The 23,446-nt window shown below is 44.6% G+C and overlaps 1 protein-coding gene across 1 annotated transcript in view; it reads left to right on the top strand.

Annotated features, from left to right (window-relative positions):
- Window positions 1-7,952: 7,952 nt before the first annotated feature.
- PDE8B (phosphodiesterase 8B) overlaps window positions 7,953-23,446 on the top strand; it is a gene marked incomplete at both ends in the record, with an annotated part of 90,418 nt that continues 74,924 nt past the window's right edge. The window contains one exon of the mRNA XM_084305709.1: window positions 7,953-8,234. Within this exon, the coding sequence (XP_084161835.1) occupies window positions 7,953-8,234 (282 nt within the window). The remainder of the gene's footprint in view (window positions 8,235-23,446) is intronic.

Here is a 23,446-nt window from a genome sequence, read left to right as displayed (position 1 = left end):
CCCAGAAACAAAGACTTAGTTACTTTTTGTCTTCTAAATCACCGAAGTTAATGCCAGCAGCCCAGTCTCAAGTCACAAGTAAGTAAGAAGCAAGTGGCCTTGTGCCTGTGTTCCTTGCTCACAAAATCTGCTTGCTGGCAGCAGAGCCACTGCAGGATGGCATCTTACGTTTCGAGCACACTCAAAATGCCATTTGCCTGCCACACACTGGGTGTGGCTGTTAACGATGGGGCTAACCATGACGTGTTTCTTGTGTCAGCTTCTCAGAGTCTGCATGGATTTAACACTCTGGCTGCTCTCAAGTCCTCTTTCAAGTCCTGAAAAACTTTATCAGCCTGAAGGTGTGAGGAGAAACGCAGTGAAAGGCCTGGTGGAAACTGCCAAAGATCTCTGCAGCCTTACCTAAAACTTACTTAAAACAGTGTGAGCTCTTCTGAGTCCTTGTGTCCAGATAAGCCCTCATCCTGATGCCTTGTCTGGGTAAGATCTGAGAAGATCCCAGCCCTTTCTTTCCCTCATCCTGTGTCTCAGCTGGAAAGGCAGCCTGGCTGTACAGAATGGCAGGAGTAAAAGTCATCTTTTGATTAGTCTGTAAATCACCCACGGGAGGAGACCAGGGTCCCAGGGCAGGCTGCGATGCTTGCTTGCTGCAAAGCAGCCAGTCTGACAGCCCTCTGAAATAACGGTGTAGAGCTGACTCTGAGGTTTGCCATTAAAGTCTGGTTCACACCTGGCACTTGTGCAGAGGTGCTGAAGAGGAACATTTATAGCACCGCTGAGACCATACAGGGGCTGCAGACCCAGGAATCTGACAGCATGGTTGCAGCTAACCTCCCGTCCACCACTCTGATCACTCTGCGACAGTGCAAAGGGCTTTGGCTCCCAGACAGCAGCTCTTGCAGATGTGTGGCTACAACAAGGTGGGTGTTCTGACCTCCTGTTAAGGACATTTTGATGTGTGCCCTCTCTGGGGTTTCTGGGGAGCTCCAAGAGGATTGTTTGCTGACTGTGTTTCTTCTCCCCTAGAAGTAGGGCAGCTCTTCACTATCCCTGGCCTCAATCTGACATAACTTGCTGACCCACACTTGTTCTTTTTTTTTCTCTGTAGAAGTGATTTACTGTACAGGTTCAGTGCTTTGGGGTTATTTTGTGTAGTGGTCTGTGGTTTTGTGGGTCTCAGGCTGGGTGGCTGCTGTGACTTGACCACCATGTGCCCCACGACTCCCAGTTGCCTTTACTGTTGCTTTGCTTTTGTGACATCCACACCTCCACTGTCTTGACTCTTTGTTGCGTTTGCTGTGCATCCAGTACAGCTCCCTTGTTGAGGCATTTGGCTTCACTACCAAGCAATGACAGTGCTAAACATACTCAGAAAGTCCCAAGAAACAGCAACACTCCAAAAAAAAAAAAAAAAAAAAAAAAAAAAAAAAAAAAAGCAATAAGCTGTTCTTAAAGCTTAAAGGAGAGAGCAATGACGTGAGAGCTAAATCCAGTCAAGCCCAAAGATGTCATTCCCAAGGCAACGCATTCTGCCAACCTGGTACTTGTTGCAAACCAGCATATCACAAAGATGAAAACATGCCGTTTGAGGCATGTCTCAGGTCACACCTCTGACATTTGTGATTTGCTTTAGGTCATGGTAATGCTGCCTTCTCTCAACCCCAGGCAATTTGTCTTTCCTGTCCTTTGTTGTGAGGCTGGATTTTCTCTGAGGATCCTGGGTATAATCGCTGGCCACATGCTACCTGCTCCCTGGTGGGTGGATTTACACCTCTCTCTAGGGCGTGTCAGGGTTTGCCTTTTCCTCCAAAGGCTACATAACTGTTAGCACATTGAAGCAAGCCCTGCTCTCGATTCACCATACTTTCCCCGAGCGGTTTTCCCCATTCTGAGCGTTCCCAACCAGGGCAGAAAACGACCCAAACCTGGCAGAGGACGGCGAGCGCGGGGAAGCCCCCTTCTCCTCCAGCCTCATCGGAGCCCCAGAAGCCAAACTCTTTTCCTGGGGCTCTCGTGTGGCCGGGATCTCGCAGCCCAGCGGGACAAGGGCTTACTCGGGAGCGGCCGGCCCCCGGGGAGGTGCCTTGGGCGGAGGGCTCCAGGGATCCCGCCCCGCTCACCTGGGCGGCCGCTGCGCTGCTCCCGGTCCCGGTCCCGGTCCCGGTTCCCGGAGGATGAACAGGGGCGGCTGCACGCCGAAGCTGCGGACCCAGCCCGGGAGGGAGGTGAGGAGCGGCTTGTGCTCGGCTTGTGCCCGCTGCGGGGCTCCGGCCGTGCCTGGGGGGCGGCGGGGGGACACCGGGGGGTCCGGGGGCAGAGCCGGGGGGGTCCTGACAGCGCCCCGGACGTGCTTGGAGAGGGAAGGCTCCCGTGCGGTGGTGAATCCGTGGAGAACCGCTGTGTTAGTAAAGTTAGAGCAGGCTAACAGCAAGCTGAGTGTCAGGAAGTGGCCGCTGAAGTGTTGGCTGGGGGACTTCTCAGTGGAGGCAGGGATCCGCGGCTTGCCTTTGGCTTGGAGTGCTGTGAAGTGCTTCGTTCACCCCTACTCCAAGGCAAACCAAACGGCTTGGTGGGGAACAGAAGTCTAAGCCTTTTAGCTGTGGTCTGAGCACTGCTGCCCTACAAAAGTTGCCTGTAACTGCTGGTATCTGGCCAGTGTCCTGCCAAAAGTTCTGCTCCTCGAGGGGATTAACGCTTACACATAATGCTACCGCTAGTGACCGAAGCCCATAGCTATGTATTTCTACACATTACTCTTCCTCTTCAAAGCCAAAGGGTGTCTCTCAGGATTGTGCTGATACGAAGGACAGAGCCAAGTTAGACTGTCCAAGGAAAAAGACTGCAGGTGTCTGTTCCCTGGAGAGATTCTGCATCTCTGGGTATTCTGGGGCAGCTTCTCACTTGGGCTTCTGTCCCGGTCAGCACCGAGGTGCAAAAGCCCAGGACTGCAGCTTTTCCTGTCCCTAGGGAGAGAAGCAGCTGCAGAGGGAGGTCAGGAACTGCAGCATTTCCTCACCCTCACACAAAGGCATGGAGGTGAGACCTGGAGGAGGGCTCCTGCCCCTCTGTGTGCTCAGGGCAACCTGTGCTGAGCAGCATTTACAGTGACGTGGGCTGTGAACGGGAAGGCACAGCACTGAGTTCTCCCTTCAGCTCCACTTCTTTGAGTGGTCTTGGCAACAGAGTGCTTCAGAACTCAGTTTCCTAACTTGCAAGATATCCACAGTGCAAGGTCTTTTAGGAACTTCTGGTGAAAACTGACCTTTCTGTTATTGTCCAAGCCGTTGGGAGACCTTTATTCATAGCACCCTCAGAATGTAGTGTACAAGCAAAGTATAACAAATCCATGATACATTAAAACAATTTTGCTGCAACGTTTTTTAAAAGTTATGAAATAAAGGAGCTTTGTGAGGAGTAAAGAAATAAAGGGCTTGATTTGCTTTTTGGTTGAACTGGAGAAAGTTCATTGCTTTCAGTGAAGTTACTCTTGGCTACTTTGGTGTGAGCATCCTCAGATTTGTGGCCTGAAAGATACATTCTGCTCTTCTTCAGAGAAAAAACAAAAACAAAAAACTTTGCATCATGTATTTAACATCTTTCTCTTTTCCAATCAACATGATTTCTTGTATTATTATAGAGTTGGTCGTGCTGTTTTGTTTTTTGTTTGTTTGTTTTTTGGTTGGTTGTGTTTTTTTGTTGTTGTTGTTTTGTGGTGTGTTTTTTTTTTTTTTCTTTTAACAAATTTGAGGTCTACATAGAAGGCTTCTATTCTATTTACCATGATTATTATTTTCTTCGTATCTAGTTTGAGTTTAAAACATAGCATGTAGTCTGGATAATTTAAATTAATTTTGGGGCTTTTACTTTGTTCTAATCTGGGTATGCATGTTAGTTTTTACTGTAGTTTTCAAATTTGATGGACCGATATGAATAGGTCCATCAAATTTGAGGGACGAATACAAAAGGACAGAGAAACTGTTGAGCCTCCTAAGAGTCTAGTATTTATATATATATATATATATTATATATATATATATATATATAGGCTTATTTATGCCTTCTTAAACTGGTGTTACAGTAAATGAACCATGAATTGAGGTAACTGTCTTCAAGAGCTGGCTGTCAAGTACCAGATTTTTAAGTCTCTGTAAAATGTGACCTCTGAAGTACTATATTCTTACTGCAATGAACAGGGATTTACGGATGTTACTTCCAATAATGCCAACATAAACTTACCAATCTACTCATAGCACAGTCTTCGTATTGAGGTCAGATTGAAGCCTACGGCTAGCTTTGGAAAGGATATAAAGTTTGGAGGAGAATATTTTCCTTGTTGAGGAGAGATTTGCAGGTGTAAATGGTGTAAAGTATTCATATCCCTTCATTTTTACTGGAAAAAAAAAAAGAGAGAGAGAGAGAGAAGATGCATCAGGATTCCACTGACTTCTTCAGGAATCACTCATACACTTAAATTTATTATGCTGAAATTAGTCATGTGTAGGAAATTGGTTTCCTGTAAGTGTAAAATTTGTTAGGATTTGTACAGTTCCAACTAAAGCCCATGATGGCCCTTTAATAATGGAAAATGCGGTGCATGTGAATATCTTGTTGGATGCACTGGCTATATGCTGAGGTCATGCAAAATGTGCATTTCTGAGGGTAGAGTCTACTTCATTACTTGTGATAAGTGTCCCTCCCATAATTCCTTGGTTGAAGTTGTATGTGCTGCTCACAATAATGCCTTCCATGTTGGTAGGCATCAGTCAGGGCAGGCTGCATCCAGATGACTGCAGGTGGGGAAGTAAGCCATAAGCTGTGGTGTAAAGGTGCATGAATGTGCATTAAATATTCCCCCTTTGCCTTGTCCAATAAATCCATGGCTGTATTCTCGTAGGCAAGATGCAGCAAGAGAAGTGATGCTAGTAAAAGAGAACTTTTAACTTACCCCTTCATTTCTTCACCTCCTCTGCACCTGCGCCCTTTGTCCCACTCCAGCCTCTGCTCATGCTCTTCATCACTTGCTTGTACTGTTTCTCGTTAAACTACTCTCCCTTTTCTGCTGCCTTTCGGCAGCCCACATGGTTCTCCATCCTGCAGTCCTCACTCCTCAGTGCTCTGGCACCCTGTACAGGCAACTTCATACCCTGCAGTGGTGTCCTTCCCCATTAGCCAGACATCAGCAGCACAGTGAGAGCTACTCAAGAGCTGCATTTAGTAAAGGTTCTCCAGAGCTGTGACTTCTTATTCCTATGGCTTATTCTCTGACATAAAACCCACATGTTATATCCAAACAAGGGAAATCAACTTTGAGAATGGGCAGGAGCCTGCAATGCTCTCTAAAATCAATAGCAAAGTTATCACAGAATTCAGTAGGAACAGGACAGAACCCTGAGCATTGGGAAGCTAAGAAAACCTAAGTGTTGACTGACTGATGAAGTGACTTATCACCAATATGTATTTAGAGGAATGACCTGTGAATAGCTAACAACATAGTCTAGGGTGTGACATGACATTTCCACCAGAATCATTCTTCAAAGTCAAAATACAATCTGTCTTCATTTTCTTTACTATGAACTGAGTCTCAAACTAGGTAGCTGACAACTCTGAAGTCCTTATGGACCAATTCATTTACAATGCACATATTGATTCTGCGTGGAATAATCCTGATCCCTGTTGCTGGCTTTGCTGCGGATCTCTGGTGTGGTCTACAGCAAGTAACTCAAATCCTCAGCTTGGATTCCCATTCATTAACAGAAAGCTTAGTTATTTAGTATAGAAAGACTAAAATAAAGAGGGACTTTAATAACATTGCAAGAAATGAATACAACTTGTTGCTCCATTGATATTAAATGCAGTTGTAGGAGACATTCATCTGCAGCTAAGTGCATTATGCTTTGGTAGACTGAAAGGTTTTGTCCAGGAGAACTGCAGCCTAAGCAGCAACAAAGGCTGCACAGGTAGGTGACGAAGAGTTGCTTGCTTTGCTTCACCCATACTGAGCTTGGCTTCATGATGGTCTTTAGAGACAGCCATCAGCAGGGCAGTGTGGCACCATGCAAACACACAGAATATGCCGGATATGAACCACAGCTTGGTTAGTAAACTCTGACAACAGGAGGGGGGGAAAATACTGGGAGAAAATTTGTTGCTAGGGCCACACAGGCTCTCTCTGGTAAATAGCAAACCACAGTTTGTCCAATACGTTGATGATCTCAGTCCAGTGCTTGATGGATGAGTGAATGTCCTTGTTGCTACAATGGACACAGGGTGGGTCAGCACAGAGGCTAAAAGCTCAAACAGTGTTGCTGAAATGAGGCATTTTAGCTGCGAAGCCATCACTTCTGTGGCAGTGAACAGATTGGTCCTGTAATCAAGAAAGTACTTCGGGAGCATCAGGACCTGAAATAAAAAGCTCAGAGCATTTTGTCGTTCAGCATCACAGTCCTTACACCAGCCATTCTTTGTGCTTCTAGTGGTTGTACAACACTTAGTAAAATCTAGGTGGAGAAGCAGTGACCAAGTAACACTCTGAGGAGAAAGGTGTATACACAAACGCTGTTTGGTAACTGGGTGTTTGGTAAATGCTTTATCCGGCACTGAGCATAGTGCTTGGATGACATTATCAATTCTTGAAGGGTTTATAACATGTCGCTGAGAACAGAGGGGTTTAAATTAAATTTTTGCAAAGACTTAAAATCCGCGTGTTTAACTATACACCCTGGATGCAGTTTCACTGAGGTCAATGAAACTGTTCACAGCTGAATGTCAGGATGTGTAAATCCCTGCAGGACTAAACATTTATCTTGACTGTCTCCTCAGGGACTGGAAGTGAGGACTGGCAGCTGTCAGACATGTAGGCTAGAACAGGGGAGACAGTTTGTCTCTTTGAGCACTGGTCTAATTGAAAAGCAGCATTAAAACCTGCTGAACAATCCTGGCCTCCTTCCTATACTTGCAGCGGGTCTTGCACAGCTCCCAGCCCTACCTTCCCACATACAGTCCCCCAGAACAACTGGCATCTGCTTACCAGTAGCTAAGAAAAGCAGGTGGTGAAGGGTGTGGAACAGAAGTCCTATGGGGAACGGCTGAGGGCACTGGGGTTGCTCAGTCTGGAGAAGAGGAGGTTCAGGGAAGACCTTATTGCTCTATACAGGTACCTGACAGGAAGGTGTGGGGAGCTGGGGGTAGGCCTCTTCTCACAGGTAACTAGTGATAGGGCTAGAGGGAATGGCCTCAAGCTGTGCCAGGGGAGGTTCAGGTTGGAAATGAGGAGACATTTCTTCTCAGAAAGAGCAGTCAGGCATTGGGACGGGTTGCCCAGGGAGGTGGTGGAGTCACCGTCCCTGGGGGTGTTCAAGGAAAGGTTGGACGTGGTGTGTGGGGACATGGTTTAGTGGGTGACGGTGGTAGCAGGGTGATGGTTGGACCAGATGACCTTGGAGGACTCTTCCAACCTGTATGATTCTATCTGCACTTTGATTTTTTTCCACACAGGCACTTCCACCGGCTTTATAACACACACTCCTTGATGCCGTGGGTGCTCTTTAGTGTGTGAGGGGGGCAGGCTCAGGAAAGGGGCTGCGCTGGGACGAAGCCCCCCAGGGCCCCGAGGCCGCCTGAGGGGGGCGTGAGGCGCCACCGGCGGCGTGAGGGGACGGCGGGACGGGGCGGGGAGGGGCGGGAGGGGAGGGGAGCGGAGGGGAGGCGGAGCGGCCGGGCTCCGCCGAGCCGGTGCGGAGGTGCCCGGGAGGCGTTGCGGGGCGAGGTAGGCGCTACATGAGGCGGGAGCGGCCGGGGCAGCGCCACAGGCTCGGCGGCGGCGGCGGCAGCGGGGGGAGGCGCCGCGGGGAAGCGAGGCGCAGGGCGGCGGCCCCGCGGGGCTGGGCGGCAGGTGGCAGCGGGACCGGCACCGGCACCGGGAGCGGAGCGGGGCGGGGCGGGGTGGGGAAGGGATGGGCTGCGCCCCCAGCATCCACGTCTCGCAGAGCGGCGTGGTGTACTGCCGGGACTCGGACGAGCCCAGCTCCCCCCAGCAGAGCGCCGCCGCCCTGCACGGCCTCTTCGTCAAGACCGAGGCCGCCGACTCCATCCCCGCCGTCCTCGCCTACCGCAGCCGGCAGCCGCCGCCGCCCTGCGCCGGGCCCCGCCGCAAGGAGCGCGGCCCCGCCCGGGCCAGGGCGCCCCGCTGCTGCGGCATCGAGGCGGAGACCCAGACCAGCAGCGCCGGCCGCCAGGTAAACCGCGGGGCGGGGAGGACGGCGCCGAGGGGCCGAGCCCCCCCCCGGCCGCGGCGGCGGTGCCCGCAGGGGCTGCACACCCCGGGGCCGGAGGCTGGGACCCAGCACCGGCGCCTCAGGGCAGGTGCGGCCGCAGCCCGCGGCTCAACAGCATCCGTCAAGTTTGGCAGGCAGAAGAGACGGTTGTGCTGGGTTTGCTTTTTTTTTTTTTTTTTTTTTACATATGTTGTAGGCTTTTCTGTAATCTCCCAGAATGTTTTCTAGGAATTATGCTTTGCAGCGCCGTTCTAAAGCTTGTGCTCAAAGCAAGCGGGGTCGTGGTCCCGGCTGCACCTCATGGTACTTCTCTGTTGTAATAATAAAGCAGGGTATCGTGTCATAAGTAATTCCCTGGGCTTAACTTGATCTTGGTGTTTCGTTATAATCAAGAAATTAAAAGATTACTGGAAACCTTTGTAATTTTTATATATGTGTATGTATATATATATACACCTAAGGAAAACATAAGTGAAAGAGATCAACAGATAAAAAAAAAAAAAAAAAAAAGTAAAAAACCCACCTCAAATCATAAGGTAAAAAATGTACATTTCCTTGGATTTTTCAAAGGTTCTCTCTTTTTTTATTATTATTATTTTCCCGTTTATGAATGGGATACTTCTTGAGTCACAGGTGGAGTCACAGAATAACTCAGATTGGAAGGGACCACAGGAGGTCATTTAATCCAGCCTTCTGCTTGGAGCAGGTAGAACAAGAAGTCAAGCATAGCCTTGCCCAAGAGCTGCCTTATTCTGTGTGTACTGTTGCTCAGGTTATGAACATCGAGGCAATGTCAGTGAGTAACTGCTCTTGTCCCTCCCAATGAAATGCAATGGTTATCTCTTCAGTGGAAAGCTTTCTCTTAACCAACCCCTCTACCCCACCAGTGAACTTCAGAAACTAAGGGTGTAGCCTGGCTTAAATTGATACATGTTGAGTTTTTCGCCCAGTGCTCTGCAGATACTTACTCAAGGAGCATCAGGCAGTGTGCCCTCCATCTTTAGTTTATTAGATGAGAACTTAAACTAATCCAGAATGTTAGACACAACATGATGGATATTTGCTAACAGTTCATAGTCTGTCTCCTACAAAATGACCTGTCATTATTTTTTCCTTGCATTCTACTCATGCCAAACTTTTTTTTTAGGAATTTTATCTGCTTGGGCATTTCTCAGCATTTCATTTTTCTTCACATCTGCAATCACATGCATTTCTTCAAATTATTTGGACTGACATTACCCTACAGATAGCCAAACCCATGTTGTTTTTCTTGTTATTGTTTTGTTTTGCTTTTCTTGTTCTTTTTATTATTTATTTATTTTTATAATTTGCCAAAGCCCTAATTCTTAAGTTGTAAAATGTTCTACTGAGCTTTTTTAAATGTACAGGAAAGAAAAATAGAAATTGTTGACCAATTCTTTAAGTTGAAATGCATAAAAAACAAATCTTCAAGTGGTAGTACTGTTTTCTGTTCTTACAAATTGTTTATTTTTTGTTTATATTTTTATTATTACATCATGTGCCATTATAAGCAAATATATTTGTCAACTTTATGGTCATTAAAATTGAACATATTTCAGCTGTTTTTGGACTTCATAGTTGGCACCCTACTATTACTTTGGATTGCTTCAGTTCCTTGGACACATTTAGAGTCCCAAGCTGAGGGAAATGATGCTTTAATTTATTTAACAACACTTCCAATGAGATAGTAGAAAAAGTCTCTGTCTTATATGCACTAAGATCTGTAAAATACTTTGTGTAATTTTTAAATCAAGTTAGTGCCTCCATTCTTGCCGCTACGCCTGGCACAGTTTCCTACAGGATAATATGTTCTTGTGTGACCAAAGTAAGGTCTGAATATTACAGAACTATCATAAGGGCAAGATAATACTTGATACCTGTCTGGCTATAAGAAATGGAATGGCATGAACTACAGCTCTTCAGTAGCACATGATGACAGTATTTATTTCCATAGAAGATGAAAGTTGAAGAAAAAATAAGTAGTTTTTTTTGGAAAGGAAATGTGTCTGGCAATACCCACGGCTTTAACTGATATAGTGTTTGGTTGCAGATAATAGCTGTATTGAAATCTCATCTATTTATGTGAGGAAACAAAGACACAGGTCAAATGGCTGCTAACCTTATTATAAATTAATAAAATATTCCTGTTGTGTAACTATTGAACCCACTTAAATGATGCTGCTTCATTTGTCTTCGTTTTCTGCTCTAAAATGTTCTTTACTTGTTTACACAATCAAGTGTTGCATTATTTGCATTTGACCCTATAATTATAAAATGCTTTAAAACTCATCCACATCACAATATTAACCTGGCAATGAAAGAGAACAACCTGTAATTATTTCAACCCAATGTAATAAATAAAAATAAAATTAAAAACAACAACACTTGTTTCTTAAAATGCCTTGCCTAAACCATAGTTTTTAAGTACTTCTAATCTGTGCTCATTGGGGTGAGATCAGTGTTACAAAGATAATTTCTTTTGTTTTCTTTAATAAAAAGTTCTGAGTTGTTCCATACATTCAGGTATGTATATCTGCTTATAACTGGTTATGAGTAAACATTTTGTATTTCTAGTGTGAGAGTATTTCTTTGTGGATCTCAAAAGCTTGGTACCAAGTACCTACAGATTAGTTGACAAAGAAGTTAAGTGAACTTGCTAAGTATTAGAGAAGATAGAGATGACAGTTTATACTAGGTGAGTCTGTGCCATGCTTTAAAATAGGACCCCCAGTTTCTGGTTCCCAGCCATATGCTGTATTATTAAAGTACTTGTGCACAAATGCTGAAGTAAAAAACAGCCATGCCATGCCTGTGTTTACTTCTTAATAAACATGTGCTTACCGTATCGCCTATGGCCAAACTCATAATCGTAACATACATACAACTGCTGTAGATTGCAGGTATATTCTTCCATGTTGACCCTGTGACACCAAATCTTTCCTACAGACTATGCAAATGGTATCATGGCAGCAAACTATTAACATCTCATACCCTATTTCATTTTTTTATAAAGATACAAGGCAATTAGTTTACTTAATTGAAGCATAACATTGAGCAGGAGATGATACTGCATGTGTAAGGGTTGCTTGACCCATTGCCCAACTATTGCCAGTTTTGAAGGGCAACAGTATCAGCTGTTTAGCAAGAAATGAACAGCTTCTTGAACACTTTCTCAGTGATTTGAAAAGATACAAAAATTAAAATATTTGCACTGTAGGACTTGATGCAAATACATCTTTTAATTATGGCCAGTAAAGATCTTAAGCAAAAGTGTGTGCATAGGTAACACATTTCTTGAACACCATGATACTTAAGCATTAGCCAAAGTTAGTCTCCAAGAACAAACAAGCTTTAAAGCTCTTGTTGCTAAACCGTAGGAACATATGGGAAAACAAAGAAATAACTGCAGTTTTCTATTCATTGATTACTTTTCTTTTTTTTTTTTTTTTTTTCTTGAAATGACAAGAGCACAGGTGTAATGGTTTGGTTCTTCTTGTTCTTTGTGGAATAGAAAAATGCATTTATAAACCTTCTCTGAAAGTCACACTAAAAAACAGTTTTTGACAGTTTTCAGGCATTTCCATATCAAAATATGGAAAGCAAAATGTAGAAGCAAAGCTCAAAAATTAGAAGAAATGGATTGGGACAGTATCACTCTTCTTATCCACATGGGTCCGTATTAAGTTATGAGGTGGAAGCACTGAGGAGAAGGATGCTCCTCAATATGTCAAGCACCCAGTTTTTCTGACTTTATAAAACTTTTTTATTATTATTTTTAATATGGGGGAATATAAGAAGTGATGCAGCTGTCAGTTACAAATCAGAGGATATCAAAGTACTATGGAAAGCTCTGAGAAGTCTAGGTACTAAGAGAGTTGTCTCAGGTCCACAGGCTTTGGAGAAGTGCAACCCTAAGCAGTGCCTTGATCTAAGATATGTTTCTTCTCTTTAAAGCAGTATTGTGACCAAGAATGCAAAAAGTCACTGTACTTTTTGTACTTCTTGTTTTGTTTGTACTGTACTACTGTTTAACTGGCTGCTAGTATGTTATGTAGAACGTGGAACATACTAGACGTACAGTGGAACATATTAGACGTACAGGAAACTTGGAAAATAACACTGAAGACTGGCAAAAATCACCAGTCTTCACAGTGAAGACTCGGTGAAATCACAGTGAAATCACCGTACTCTGTGACTCAGTGTGGAAGTGATCGTTTCACAACTTGATTTGATGGTTAAGGCATCAAGTCCCCTTGAACATATTGTGGGGCTGCAAAGCTGGCAAAGAAAACCTGGAGGGCAGGCTGAGAAGTGTTAGTACATTGAACTGTGTTCCAGTGCAGAGCCTTTTCAATTTAGCCCAGCTGGTCTGTGAGAGGTGCTGGCCTGAACAACACTTGCCATAAAAAAGGTTGCTAGTAGAGGAAGTGCTTTTCTTGGACTAAGCCCAGACATTTTGAATGAGCACACTAAAAGGACTTTTACAAAGGTTTGCTGCTCCATATTTGATATTCCATTCCTCCTTCAAATAGTGCAGGTAACTTCAAGAAGCACTGTGGTTGTATGCTTATGCAGTGCCTGACAGAGAAGTGCATGGATTGAAGTGTTAGAGCATGGAGAAAACCATTTCCTCAGACAATAATTAGCCACTTGGCAAAGGAAACAGAGCAGCCTGGTAGACTGAATTTACTTGGCACTGAGTCACACATTCTGGACTTGCAAAACTGTTCTGGGCAATAGTCAGTTCTATCATTATATATAAACATACCTGCTTTTTTTTCCCCCTTCTTCTTTTTCCTTAGCTTGTGCAGGAAAATGGAAATGTTGTGAACTTGTAAGAGGTCAGTTTGTCTAAGTCATTTAGGCACTGAGCGTCAATAGGCATCTCAGGACTCCTGCATCCCTGTAAGTGCTTCAGTAAAAAGTTATTTTGGAAGGTTTGCTCTCAGAGCCCAAAGTTAAACTGTTTCAGCTGAACTGAGTATTAGTAGCTTCTGTTTTCTACCTTGTACCATTTGCAATGTGCAAAATAACACAGATGTTTTACCTTATGAGGAGCTAAATTTGGATCTTTTGGTAATTTCTAATACTCCATGATAGCACTGAATGCAGAGCAGAGGGATTTCAAATAAAACTGACCACACGGCTGAAAGAAATAATGCAAACTGAAAAGTTGTACAGTATGTTCTGGGAATAGTGCATGTCCTTGGGGTGCAGGAAGTAGATTTGAATATCTGCACCTGAGAATATCTTCTAATTTATCTGTGCTTAATAATCACAAGGGTGTTGTACAGAAAATGGGCACATTGTTTCAACCCCTGTCTCCAACAGGAGAGAAATAACCTAGCAATCATACTTTAAGTAGTGATTTAGATACCGAAGCAATTGAGCAGTTTTAGGCTGTGAAACTAAGCCTCACACCTGTTCTGTGGGTAGTCTGAAGACTGGCAAGAATACCAAACATCTAATGTAAGCACTTCCTAACAGCTGGCTTGAGTGCCCCCTCCCAGATGGGGCAGATGCATGTGCATCTGTCTTCTGTTTGCCCTATTTGATGCAATGAGCATTTAAGCACCCGACTCACAAAAATGTTTACTCTTTCTGGTGAGGGTCTTTCAACTTCTCAGGGGAGTTGTCATTTCAGACAGGTTGCTGAACCTCTTCTGTCTCCTCGAGAACAGTTGATCCTTGATCAGGTATCTGCACGTCCAGGAGAATAAGACTTGTTGAGGCTAAGTAGTAAAGTTGATGCAAGGAGGAACCAGAGGTGAAAAAAACAACTATGCTTTGGGTTAATTTTTCCTCTGGCATCACCTGCACTGCTGCCAGATCTCAGGGTATTTCATTTTTTGTAGATAATTCTCTGCTTGTAATTCCTATTCACCTGTTGATCACTCCTTTTTTTTTTATTTTTTTTTTTTTTTAAAGATTCAAATCTCTATCAGTCACGGGCTTCTTTAGTGAAGCCCAGAGTGAAGGATGCATGTGTATCTGAAATCTGTTGAATTTTCTTTAACGTACATGTAACTTTCTTGAAAGTGCCTTCGGCAAAGGCTGTATGTACCTGTGTGGTTGCTAGGAGATAACATGTGAAGTGTTTGGTGGTGTAGCAGAGTGGGGGGATTGTTGTCAGGGTAACCAGACCTAGAATTTTCTGGACTTCAGTATAAGTCAATGGTGGTAGGATTATGGCTTCAGAAAATCAACAGACATCTTTGCAGGCATGAAAATAAAAGTTCAGAGCATTGTGGAATGCAGCATGTGTGTTTAAAGTGCATTAGTTTGTGATTTGGGGCATGAGTTTACAGTAGCGAGTGCTACCTGATGATTTCTTTTCTGTCACTGTCTCCCTCTGGCCATGTTTAGTAGTTGCATTTCTAGCAGTTGCATTTCTAGTTCTTCTTTCAGTAAGTCACCTGTCTTGCAGGGCAGCAACAGCTGACTGTTTCCTCTCTTCTCTGAGGGCATCTTCTTTGGGGCAATTCTTACAGGCTGTGAAGAACAACGAGCTTATTCTGTAGAAGCTCCCACTGCTCCCCAAAACACTCTGGTGCTTTAGACTTCTGCAGCTTGAACCACCTTTCCTTTTGGGTGAGGAAAAAATGCTATCCAGAGATATATTAATTCTTAGTGAGAATTAATATCACAGCCTTTTGGAGGTGCTGTTCAATGCAAGTAACTTTCTTCACTTGAGAGAAGCATTTAGTCCAGCTCATGAGACCTGTTTTTCCCCTGCAGGTCAACCATTTGTGTCAACCACTGCTCCAGCCTTCTGCATTCACTTGTTTATATATTTCTTTCACACCTGTATTATCAGCTATAAATGAAAAAAAAATGTATTAAAGACATTCTGTTTCTGCAAATAGAGAATTACTCTGAAGAACTGTTAAAAAAAAAAAAAAACACTATATATCTGTACCCACTGATTTGCCTACCAGGTTCCAAATATTTTGTATCTTAAATATAGAGCAGATAGAACTTAGGTTTATTTAAAGTAGTCCCTCATCTAAATGGTGTTACCTGAGAAGCAGTCTCAGAACGAAGGTCTTAATAACTTGAGTTACTCCTTTGAAAATACAGAACTGGTTTTGAAGTAGATTTACAATTTGTTGATCTCTTGCCCTGGATTCCTACTTGCCTCTGAAGAGGCAGTGTTATTTCTAAAACGGTGGGAAAATTGGACCAGAGTGAGTTGATTTCATAGCATGGAAGAGAAGAGAAGGAGTTGCAGAGATATTGGCCACTGGGACTCCAGCACGTCAAATCCCAAGCAAGTCTGCAGGAATGTGGTGGTCAATGGCTCGATATCTAGGTTGAGGCTAGTGACAGGTGGTATACCACCCCAGGGGTCTGTCCTGGGACCAGTGCTGATTAATATATTTATCAACAACATAGTGGGATTGAGTGCACCCCCAGCAAGTTTGCAGATGACACTAAGCTGAGTGGTGCAATCAATATGACAGAAGGGTACAAGAGGGGATGCCATCCAAAAGGACCTGGACAAGCTGGAGAAGTGGGCCCACATGAGCCACATGAGGTTCAACAAGTCCAAGGGCAAGGTGCTGCACCTGGGTCGAGGCAATTCTGGACATGAGCACAGACTCGGAGAAGAACTTAATGAGAGCAATCCTGTAGAGAAGGACTTGGGGGTTCTGGAGCACGAAAAGTTGAACATGAGCCAGCAGTGCATGCTTGCAGCCCAGAAGGCCAACTGTGTCCTGGGCTGGATCAAGAGAGAAGTCAGAAATTTTGGGGAGATGATTGCCCTGCTCTACTCTAGCGTTGTGAGACCCCACCTGGAGTGCTGCATCCAGGTCTGGGGCTCCCAGCACAAGAAGGATGTGGATCTGTTAGAGAAAGTCCAGAAGAGGGCTACAAAGGTGATCGAAGGCTTGGAGGACCTGTGCTATGAAGAAAGCCTGAGAGAGCTGGGGCTGTTCAGCCTGAAGAAGAGAAGGGTCCAGGGTGACCTTATTGCAGTTTTTCAGTATTTAAAAAGGGCTTATAAAAAGACAGAGAACACCTTTTTGCTCATTCAAATAATGACAGGGCAGCAGGGAATGTTTTTAAACTAAAAGAGGGGAGATTTAAATTAGTTGTTAGGAGGAAATTCTTCACTCAGAGGATGGTGAGGCACTGGCACAGGTTGCTCAGAGAATGTGTGAATGCTCCATCCCTGGAGGTGTTCAAGACTGGGTTGGATGAGGCCCTGGGCATCTTGATCTAGGGGGTGGCAACCCATGGCAGGGGGGTTGGAACTAGCTGTTCTTTAAGGTCCCTTCCAACCCAAGCCATTCTGTGATGCTATGATTCTATGAATGTCACAGAACCACTGTTTCCCCCCTGTTTCCTGTGCATTTACAGAGTATGCAGACAAGTTTGAGCATGTGTATAGATATTACAAAATTATATTTAAATAAGAAATCCAAAGAAAGGGCAGTTAGATGAGAGACTGTGCATTAGCAGAGTCAGTAATGTCTACTGTGAGGTAAGGCAATGAGATAAAATAGGCAGAATGGAGCTTTGAAGCAATGTAGCTATTGGAAAACAAGCTATTAAACAGCTATTTATAAGCCTAGGACAAACTGTGCTCATAGCCAGATTTCATGTAGAGCTGTAACCTGTTAGATTTAATTGCAACTTATTTGTTTATTTTTGGAAGAGCAGGGTCTGATTCCTTTCTTATTTTATGCATGTTTTAATCTAAATAGCGGTATACTTACCAGCGGCATATGGTCTGGTGCTATACAAAAAAAAAAAAAAAAACTTAATCCAATGTGGAATTGGGCAGAAGGTCTATGAAATTAACTTTGGAGCTGCTTCCAGCACTCCATTTTCCTTTCTTTGTAGGTCAACCACTTTGCCACAAGGACCATAAAAAAGGCTTTATCCTTCCCCTGTTACTGATTTAAAATGCTGTTGGAAGGCACTGGGAACATGAATATTGACAATGATCCTTCTTCTCTTGCAGTTATGTTTAATAATTATTGTGTCTGATTATAAAATACAACTTAGGCAGTGTCCTAGCCAGAGAACCAAGAAATCTCTTTTAGAATAGGGAAAAAATAAGGCTTTAAATTTTGTATGTGTTCATTTTTGAAGTGAAGCAAATTTATTTTGAATCTCTGAAACAGACTTCCCTCCGGGTCAGTGATAGCATGGTGGTTGGGCTGCTTTCCAGAGATGAGACACTCAGGTTCTGTCCTCTGATCTGAAAGAGTCTGAAGTGGTCCTCCTATGTGAGTCCCCAGTCTCCTGGAGTGATAACAATTCTGGATTCTCCTTCTGTAGTTTCTTGTGACAGCTTCCCTGAAATCCATCTGTTTGCAAAGAGTCTTGTCCTGATGAATCACTAGTGTCAGAAAGAAAAGAGTGACCTAGGCAGCTGTTTAATTGTATTGGAAAATAACACAAGCTTTCTGGAAAAGGTGGTATGTCCCACTTCTGAATGAAACTATTCACCATGTTAAATAGTTAGGGCTGTGTTTATGTGCTGGGCTGTGTTGTGATGGATAGAAGAGCTGAGTAAATGGCACGTAGGACACCTTGTCACAGCCTTGTAGAATCATAGAATATCCCGAGTTGGAAGGGACCCAGAAGTATCATTGATTCCAGCTCATCGCTCCACATAGGACCACCCAAAAAATCCAAACCATGTGTCTGAGAGTGTTGTCCAAATGCTTCTTGAACTCCGTCAGGCTCAGTGCCATGACCACTGCCCTGGGGAGCCTGTCCCAGTGCCTGACCACCCTCTGGGTGCAGACCCTTTCCCTAACCCCCAGCCTGACCCTCCCCTGTCCCAGCTCCATGCCGTTCCCTCGGGTCCTGTCGCTGTCCCCAGAGAGCAGAGCTCAGCGCCTGCCCCTCCGCTCCCCTCGTGAGGGAGCTGCAGGCCGCCATGAGGCCTCCCCTCAGCCTGCTCTGCTCGGGGCTGAGCAAACCAAGGGGCCTCAGCTGCTCCTCATATGTCTTCAGACCGGTGGTGATTGCTAAGCTCTCTGTTTTCTCAAGATCTCTATGCAAGGCCTCATCCCTCAATGAAGTCAACAGTTCCTTCCAATTTAATGTCATCTGCAAACTTACTTCATATACCTTCAAGTCCTGCATCCAAGTTTTTTATTAAAACATTAAAGAGACCTGGCCTTAGAATGGAGCCCTAGTGAACCCCATTAGTGACGGGACACCAGCCTCACCAGCCTGGTGTAACTCCATTACTATAACCCTTTGAGCCCAACTTGTCAGCCAATTGTTCACTCATTGAATTATGTATTTATCTAGCTGTGTGCTGAACATTTTGTTCAGAGGGATACATGAGAAACCATACTGAAAGCTTTACTGAAATCCAAAAAGATTTGGTTTCCCTTGGTCAACTAGATGGGTGACCCTGTCAAAAAACGAAATTAAGTTGGTTAAGCGGGATCTTCACCTTGTGAACCTTTGCTGACTGTGACCAATGACTGCATTGTCCTTTGGGTGTTTTTCAATAACTCCCAGAATTATTTTCTCCATAATTTTACCAGGCACTGAAGTGAGACTGACAGGTCTATAATTACCAGGGCCTTCTTTCTTGCCCTTCTTGAAAATTGGAACAATGTTTGCCAGCTTCCAGTCGACTCGGATCTCTCTAGATTCTCAAGGCCAATGAAAAATAATTGAGAGGTGTTGCAGTGACATCAGCCAGGTCTCTGAGTGCACTGGGATGAATCCCGTCAGGTTCCATAAACTTAACATGCATCTAGCTGGAACAGTAAGTCTTGCACAAGCACAGGGGTGGCTGGGAGTTCATTGTTACTACAGCCACAATCCTCCCACGCATGGTTCCAGGGTTCCCAGAGCCCATCATTTGTGTTGAAGATGGGCAAAGAAGGCATTAAATGTCTCTGCTTTGTCTATATCCCTGTTTGTGAGATGACGATCCTCATCAAGTAAGAGACCAGTATTTTCTTTGGTCCTCCTTTTGCTGTTCACATATTAAAAAACAAAACAAACAAACAAACAAAAAAAAAACTTTATTGTTCCCCACAGTACTGGTCAGCTTCCACTCTAACTGAGCTCTGGCTACATGAATTGTCTCCCCACAAAGGCAAACAGCATCTCTGTAGTCCTCCCATGTTGCCTGACCTCACTTGTAGTGGCCATACGCTCTTTTTCTACCTAAACTCTAGAAGATCTCTGCTCAGTCAAGCCCCTCCTTGTTCACCTGCTTGACATCTGACATTTTGGAACTGCCTGTTCGTGTGCTCTTAGGAGGTGGTATTTAAACATCGACCGGCACTGGTGGACCCTGATTCCTTCAAAAGCAGTTTCCCAGGGGACCTTCCTACCTGAGCAGCCTGAAGTCTGCTCTCCCCATATCCAGGGTTGAAGTTGGCAGGGTTGGCAGTTTTCCTCCCATCACCAAAGAGTTTATACTCCACTACTTAATGGTCACTTTTGCCAGGTCAGCCACCAATCACCACTTCACCCACGAGACCCTGTCTGTTCACAAACAACAGATCTAGGAGGGCACCTTTCCTAGTCAGCTTCCTTAGTACCTGCACAAACAAGTTATCATCAAGGTGTTTTAGGAATCTCTTGGACCTATTTGTATCCTCTGTGTGGTACTCCCAGTTTATATGTGGCAAGTTGAAGTCTCTCATAAGGACAAGGGCAGGTGATCTAGAGGTATCTATTAGTTTCTTAGAGTATATTTCATCAGTGTTGTCATCCTGCCTGGGTGGTCTATAGTAGACTCCCATGGTGACACCCCCTTTATTTACTTGTTCCTTAGACCTTACCCAGAGGCTCTCACATGTGTGAGACAACTACAAGCTCCATACAGACCATCTCCTCCATTACAGACACTGCCACCCCTCACCTGCCCTGCCCTGCCCATCTCTTCTGAAAAGCATGTAACTCCAACACAACACACCAGTCGCAGGCCTCTTCCCACCAGGTTTCACTTATGCCAATGATGTAGCTCTCGGACTGAGCCAAGGCTTCCAGCTCCTCTTGTTTGTTCCTCATGCTGCCTGCATTGGTGCAGAAACATTTAAAATGTACTTCATTGTAGCCAGCACCTCCTGGAGCGGAGTGAAGGATCTCACTAGCATGCAGTCCCTCAAATTTTGGCATACCATTTTGATGGTACTTTGGCTTATCATTGGTGTGCCTGTTTTTATCCCTTTCCCCCTTCAAATCTATTTTAAAGCCCTATCAGTCAGCCTTGCTAACTCCTGCACAAAAATCCTTTTCCATTCCTCTCAGAGAACACAGCAAGAGAGACCAGGATGACAAAACATCTCAAAAGTTTTGATTTTCTAAGTACTTTCAAACTTGGTGAGGTGGGGGCTCTCAGAGGCAGCAGCTGCTGGCCAGCTCACACATCTCCATAGGGCAGCCATAGTACTCCATAGGGCAGCCATAGTGTCCTGTGAGTGCTGCCTTTAGGAAGACTGAAGAACTTGCTTAGATACCTTTGTGAGGTTTGCAAGCATGGAAAGATCAACTAAAGCACTAAAATGTATGAGGGTGCAGTAGGTGATTAGAAGAGAGAGTGGAGATGTGAGATGTTCTAATTCTTTAACGCCTTTTATTGCCTCGGTATTTAGTGGTAACTACAGATTGTGTGCTGCCTGAATCTTGAAGTTGGAGGACCATGACTGGGGAAACAGTAACTTGCTTTCAGTGGTTGTGGAGATTGTAAAGGAACAGTTCAATGTTCATAAGTTGTTGGGGCAACAGGATTCACCCCAGAATGCTGAAGGAGTTAGCAGACATTATAGCGTGACCCCTCTCAACAATTTACCAAAGGTCATGGGAGCCTGGGGAGATCCCTGCTGACTGGAAGCCGGCCACCAGAACACCCATCTACTGAAAGGGCATGAGAGAAGACCTGGGAAACTACAGACATATTAGTCTAACCTCAGTCCTTGCAAAAGTTATGGAGAAGCTTATCCTGGGGGATGCTGAAAGGCAGCTAAAGAACAAAGCTATTATCAGACACAGTGACGGTTCATCAAGGGAAAGTCCTGCCTTAGTAATCTGATCTCCTTCTGTGATAAGGTCACCGCATACTGGATGAAGGGAAGGCAGCAGATGTAATCTTTCTGGATTTTACTAAGGCCTTTGATACTGTCCTGCACGGCATCCTTATGAACAAATTTTGTAACTGTGAGATAAAAAGGTTCATTATACACTTAGTGGTGAACTGGCTTGACAGTAGAGCTCAAAGTGTTACAGTGAATGGGGTTACATCTGGCTGGCAGCCAGTCACCAGTGGTGCTCCCTAGGGCTCAATTCAATGGCTAGTCCTGTTCAACATCTTTATCAGTGATCTGGGTGCAGGAGTGGGATGCATCTTCAGTATGTCTGCCGATGAGACTAAACTGTGAGGTACTGTTGGCTCCCTGGAGGAACAAGAGGCCTTGCAGAGGGATCAAGATAGATTGGAGCATTGGATGATCATCAACAGCATAAAGTTCAGCAAAGGAAAATGCTGGTTTCTGCACCTGGGATGCAGTAATGCCAGACAAAGGAACAGTTTTGGAGAAAAGTGGCTGGGGAGCAGCTCAGTGGAAAGGGTTTTTGGGGTGCTGGTTGACAGCAGGCTCAGCATGAACCAGCAGCATGCCCTGGCAGCCAAGACAGCAAACCACATTTTGGGGTGCATTTAGTACAGCATTGCCAGCTTGCAGTTCTGGGCTTCACAATATAAAAAGGATGTCAAGTTACTTGAAAGCATCCAGAGGAGGGTAACAAAGCTGGTGACACTGTAGGAGGGCGTGTCCAGTGAGGAGAGGTTAAGGACACTGGGGTTGTCCAGTCTGGAGATGAGGAGTCCAAGAGGCGGCCTCACTGTTCTCTGCAGCTTCCTGAGGAGGGGACATGTAGAGGGAGGTGCTGGCCTCTGCTCTTTGGTCACCAATGACAGGACACATGGGATTGTCACAAAGCTGTACCAGGGAAGCTTCAGACTGAACATTAGGAAAAAAATAATAATTACTGTGAGGATGGTCAAACACTGGAACAGGCTTCCCAGTAAAGTGATCGTTGCCCCATGCCTGTCAGTGGTCAAGAGGCATTTGGATAATGCCCTCAATACTATGCTTTAACTTTTGTTTAGCCCTGAAGTGGTCAGGTAGGTGGACTAGGTGATCTTTGAAGGCCCCTACCAACCAAGCCATTGCATTCCATTCAAAGCAGGGCATAATTGTTCAGAAGAAAAGCAAGTAATCCATCTAGTCTGGATTGGGACAGTTCTAAAAGGAGCATCTCTTACAGGGTGGAGGAGGCCTGGATCGAGAAGTAAGTCAGAGGGAGTGAGGCTGAAGAGGCACATGGGTAGCAAAATGTTTTGGGAAAAGAATTTGATGGCACAGAATGCTGATGACACTTGGAAGTCCAATTCAGATATTCCTGTACAGATCTTATAGCTACGCAACACAAATATAGTTTGTGACTTGGTGCTAAAAACTCTGTGTTTTATGGCAGTCTTCTTGAAAATACAACTTCTGAAATCTATTTGTGGTAGTCTTAATGAGCTTCTAAAGCCATACAATTTTACACCTGTTTCACTGCAACAGGGAATGCATACATGGGTCCCACTGGTGCCTAAAGTCATCTAGTAGTCTGTGCTTTTCTTATTTTTTTCACACTCCACAACAATATGAGACTACACAGGCTGTATCACCTTATATATATGTATGAGAGCAAAAGAGAAGTATCTAATATTTATCCAGACAAGTTCAAGTCTACTAACCAGTCTTTTTGCAAGCTGTGCACTCTTGAAAGGCAAGTCTTCTCAGCTTCACATATTTTTTCATTTGTCTGGAGTGCTTTTCCAGACAAGCCATACTTGGTCATGATACCTGGGGGAAAAATGTTGGTAGCTGGATCACTGCTTTTGTTATAAGACAGGGAATGGAGCTTGCTGGGAGGTCTGTAGACCTGAAGTGAGCTTTGTCAAAAGCGGGGGTGGGGAAGGGAGGGGAGAAGGAAAGAAAAAACAAACAAACAAATAAACAAACAAACAAACAAGTCAGGCGTAGGAATCAAAATTGTTGTAAACATGAAGATACTTCTGGTACTTATGGTACAACTTTGCGAAATGATGATATGGACTCCTGTGTTCCATCCCAAAGGGGATATTCCCAAGAAACCACTAACACGAT

The sequence above is a fragment of the Netta rufina genome, assembly GCF_964035555.1.
Source record: "Netta rufina genome assembly, chromosome: Z".
NCBI classification, from domain to species: domain Eukaryota; kingdom Metazoa; phylum Chordata; class Aves; order Anseriformes; family Anatidae; genus Netta; species Netta rufina.
The sequence above is the reverse complement of the archived record's forward strand: the minus strand, read 5'-3'. Positions and strand labels throughout refer to the sequence as shown.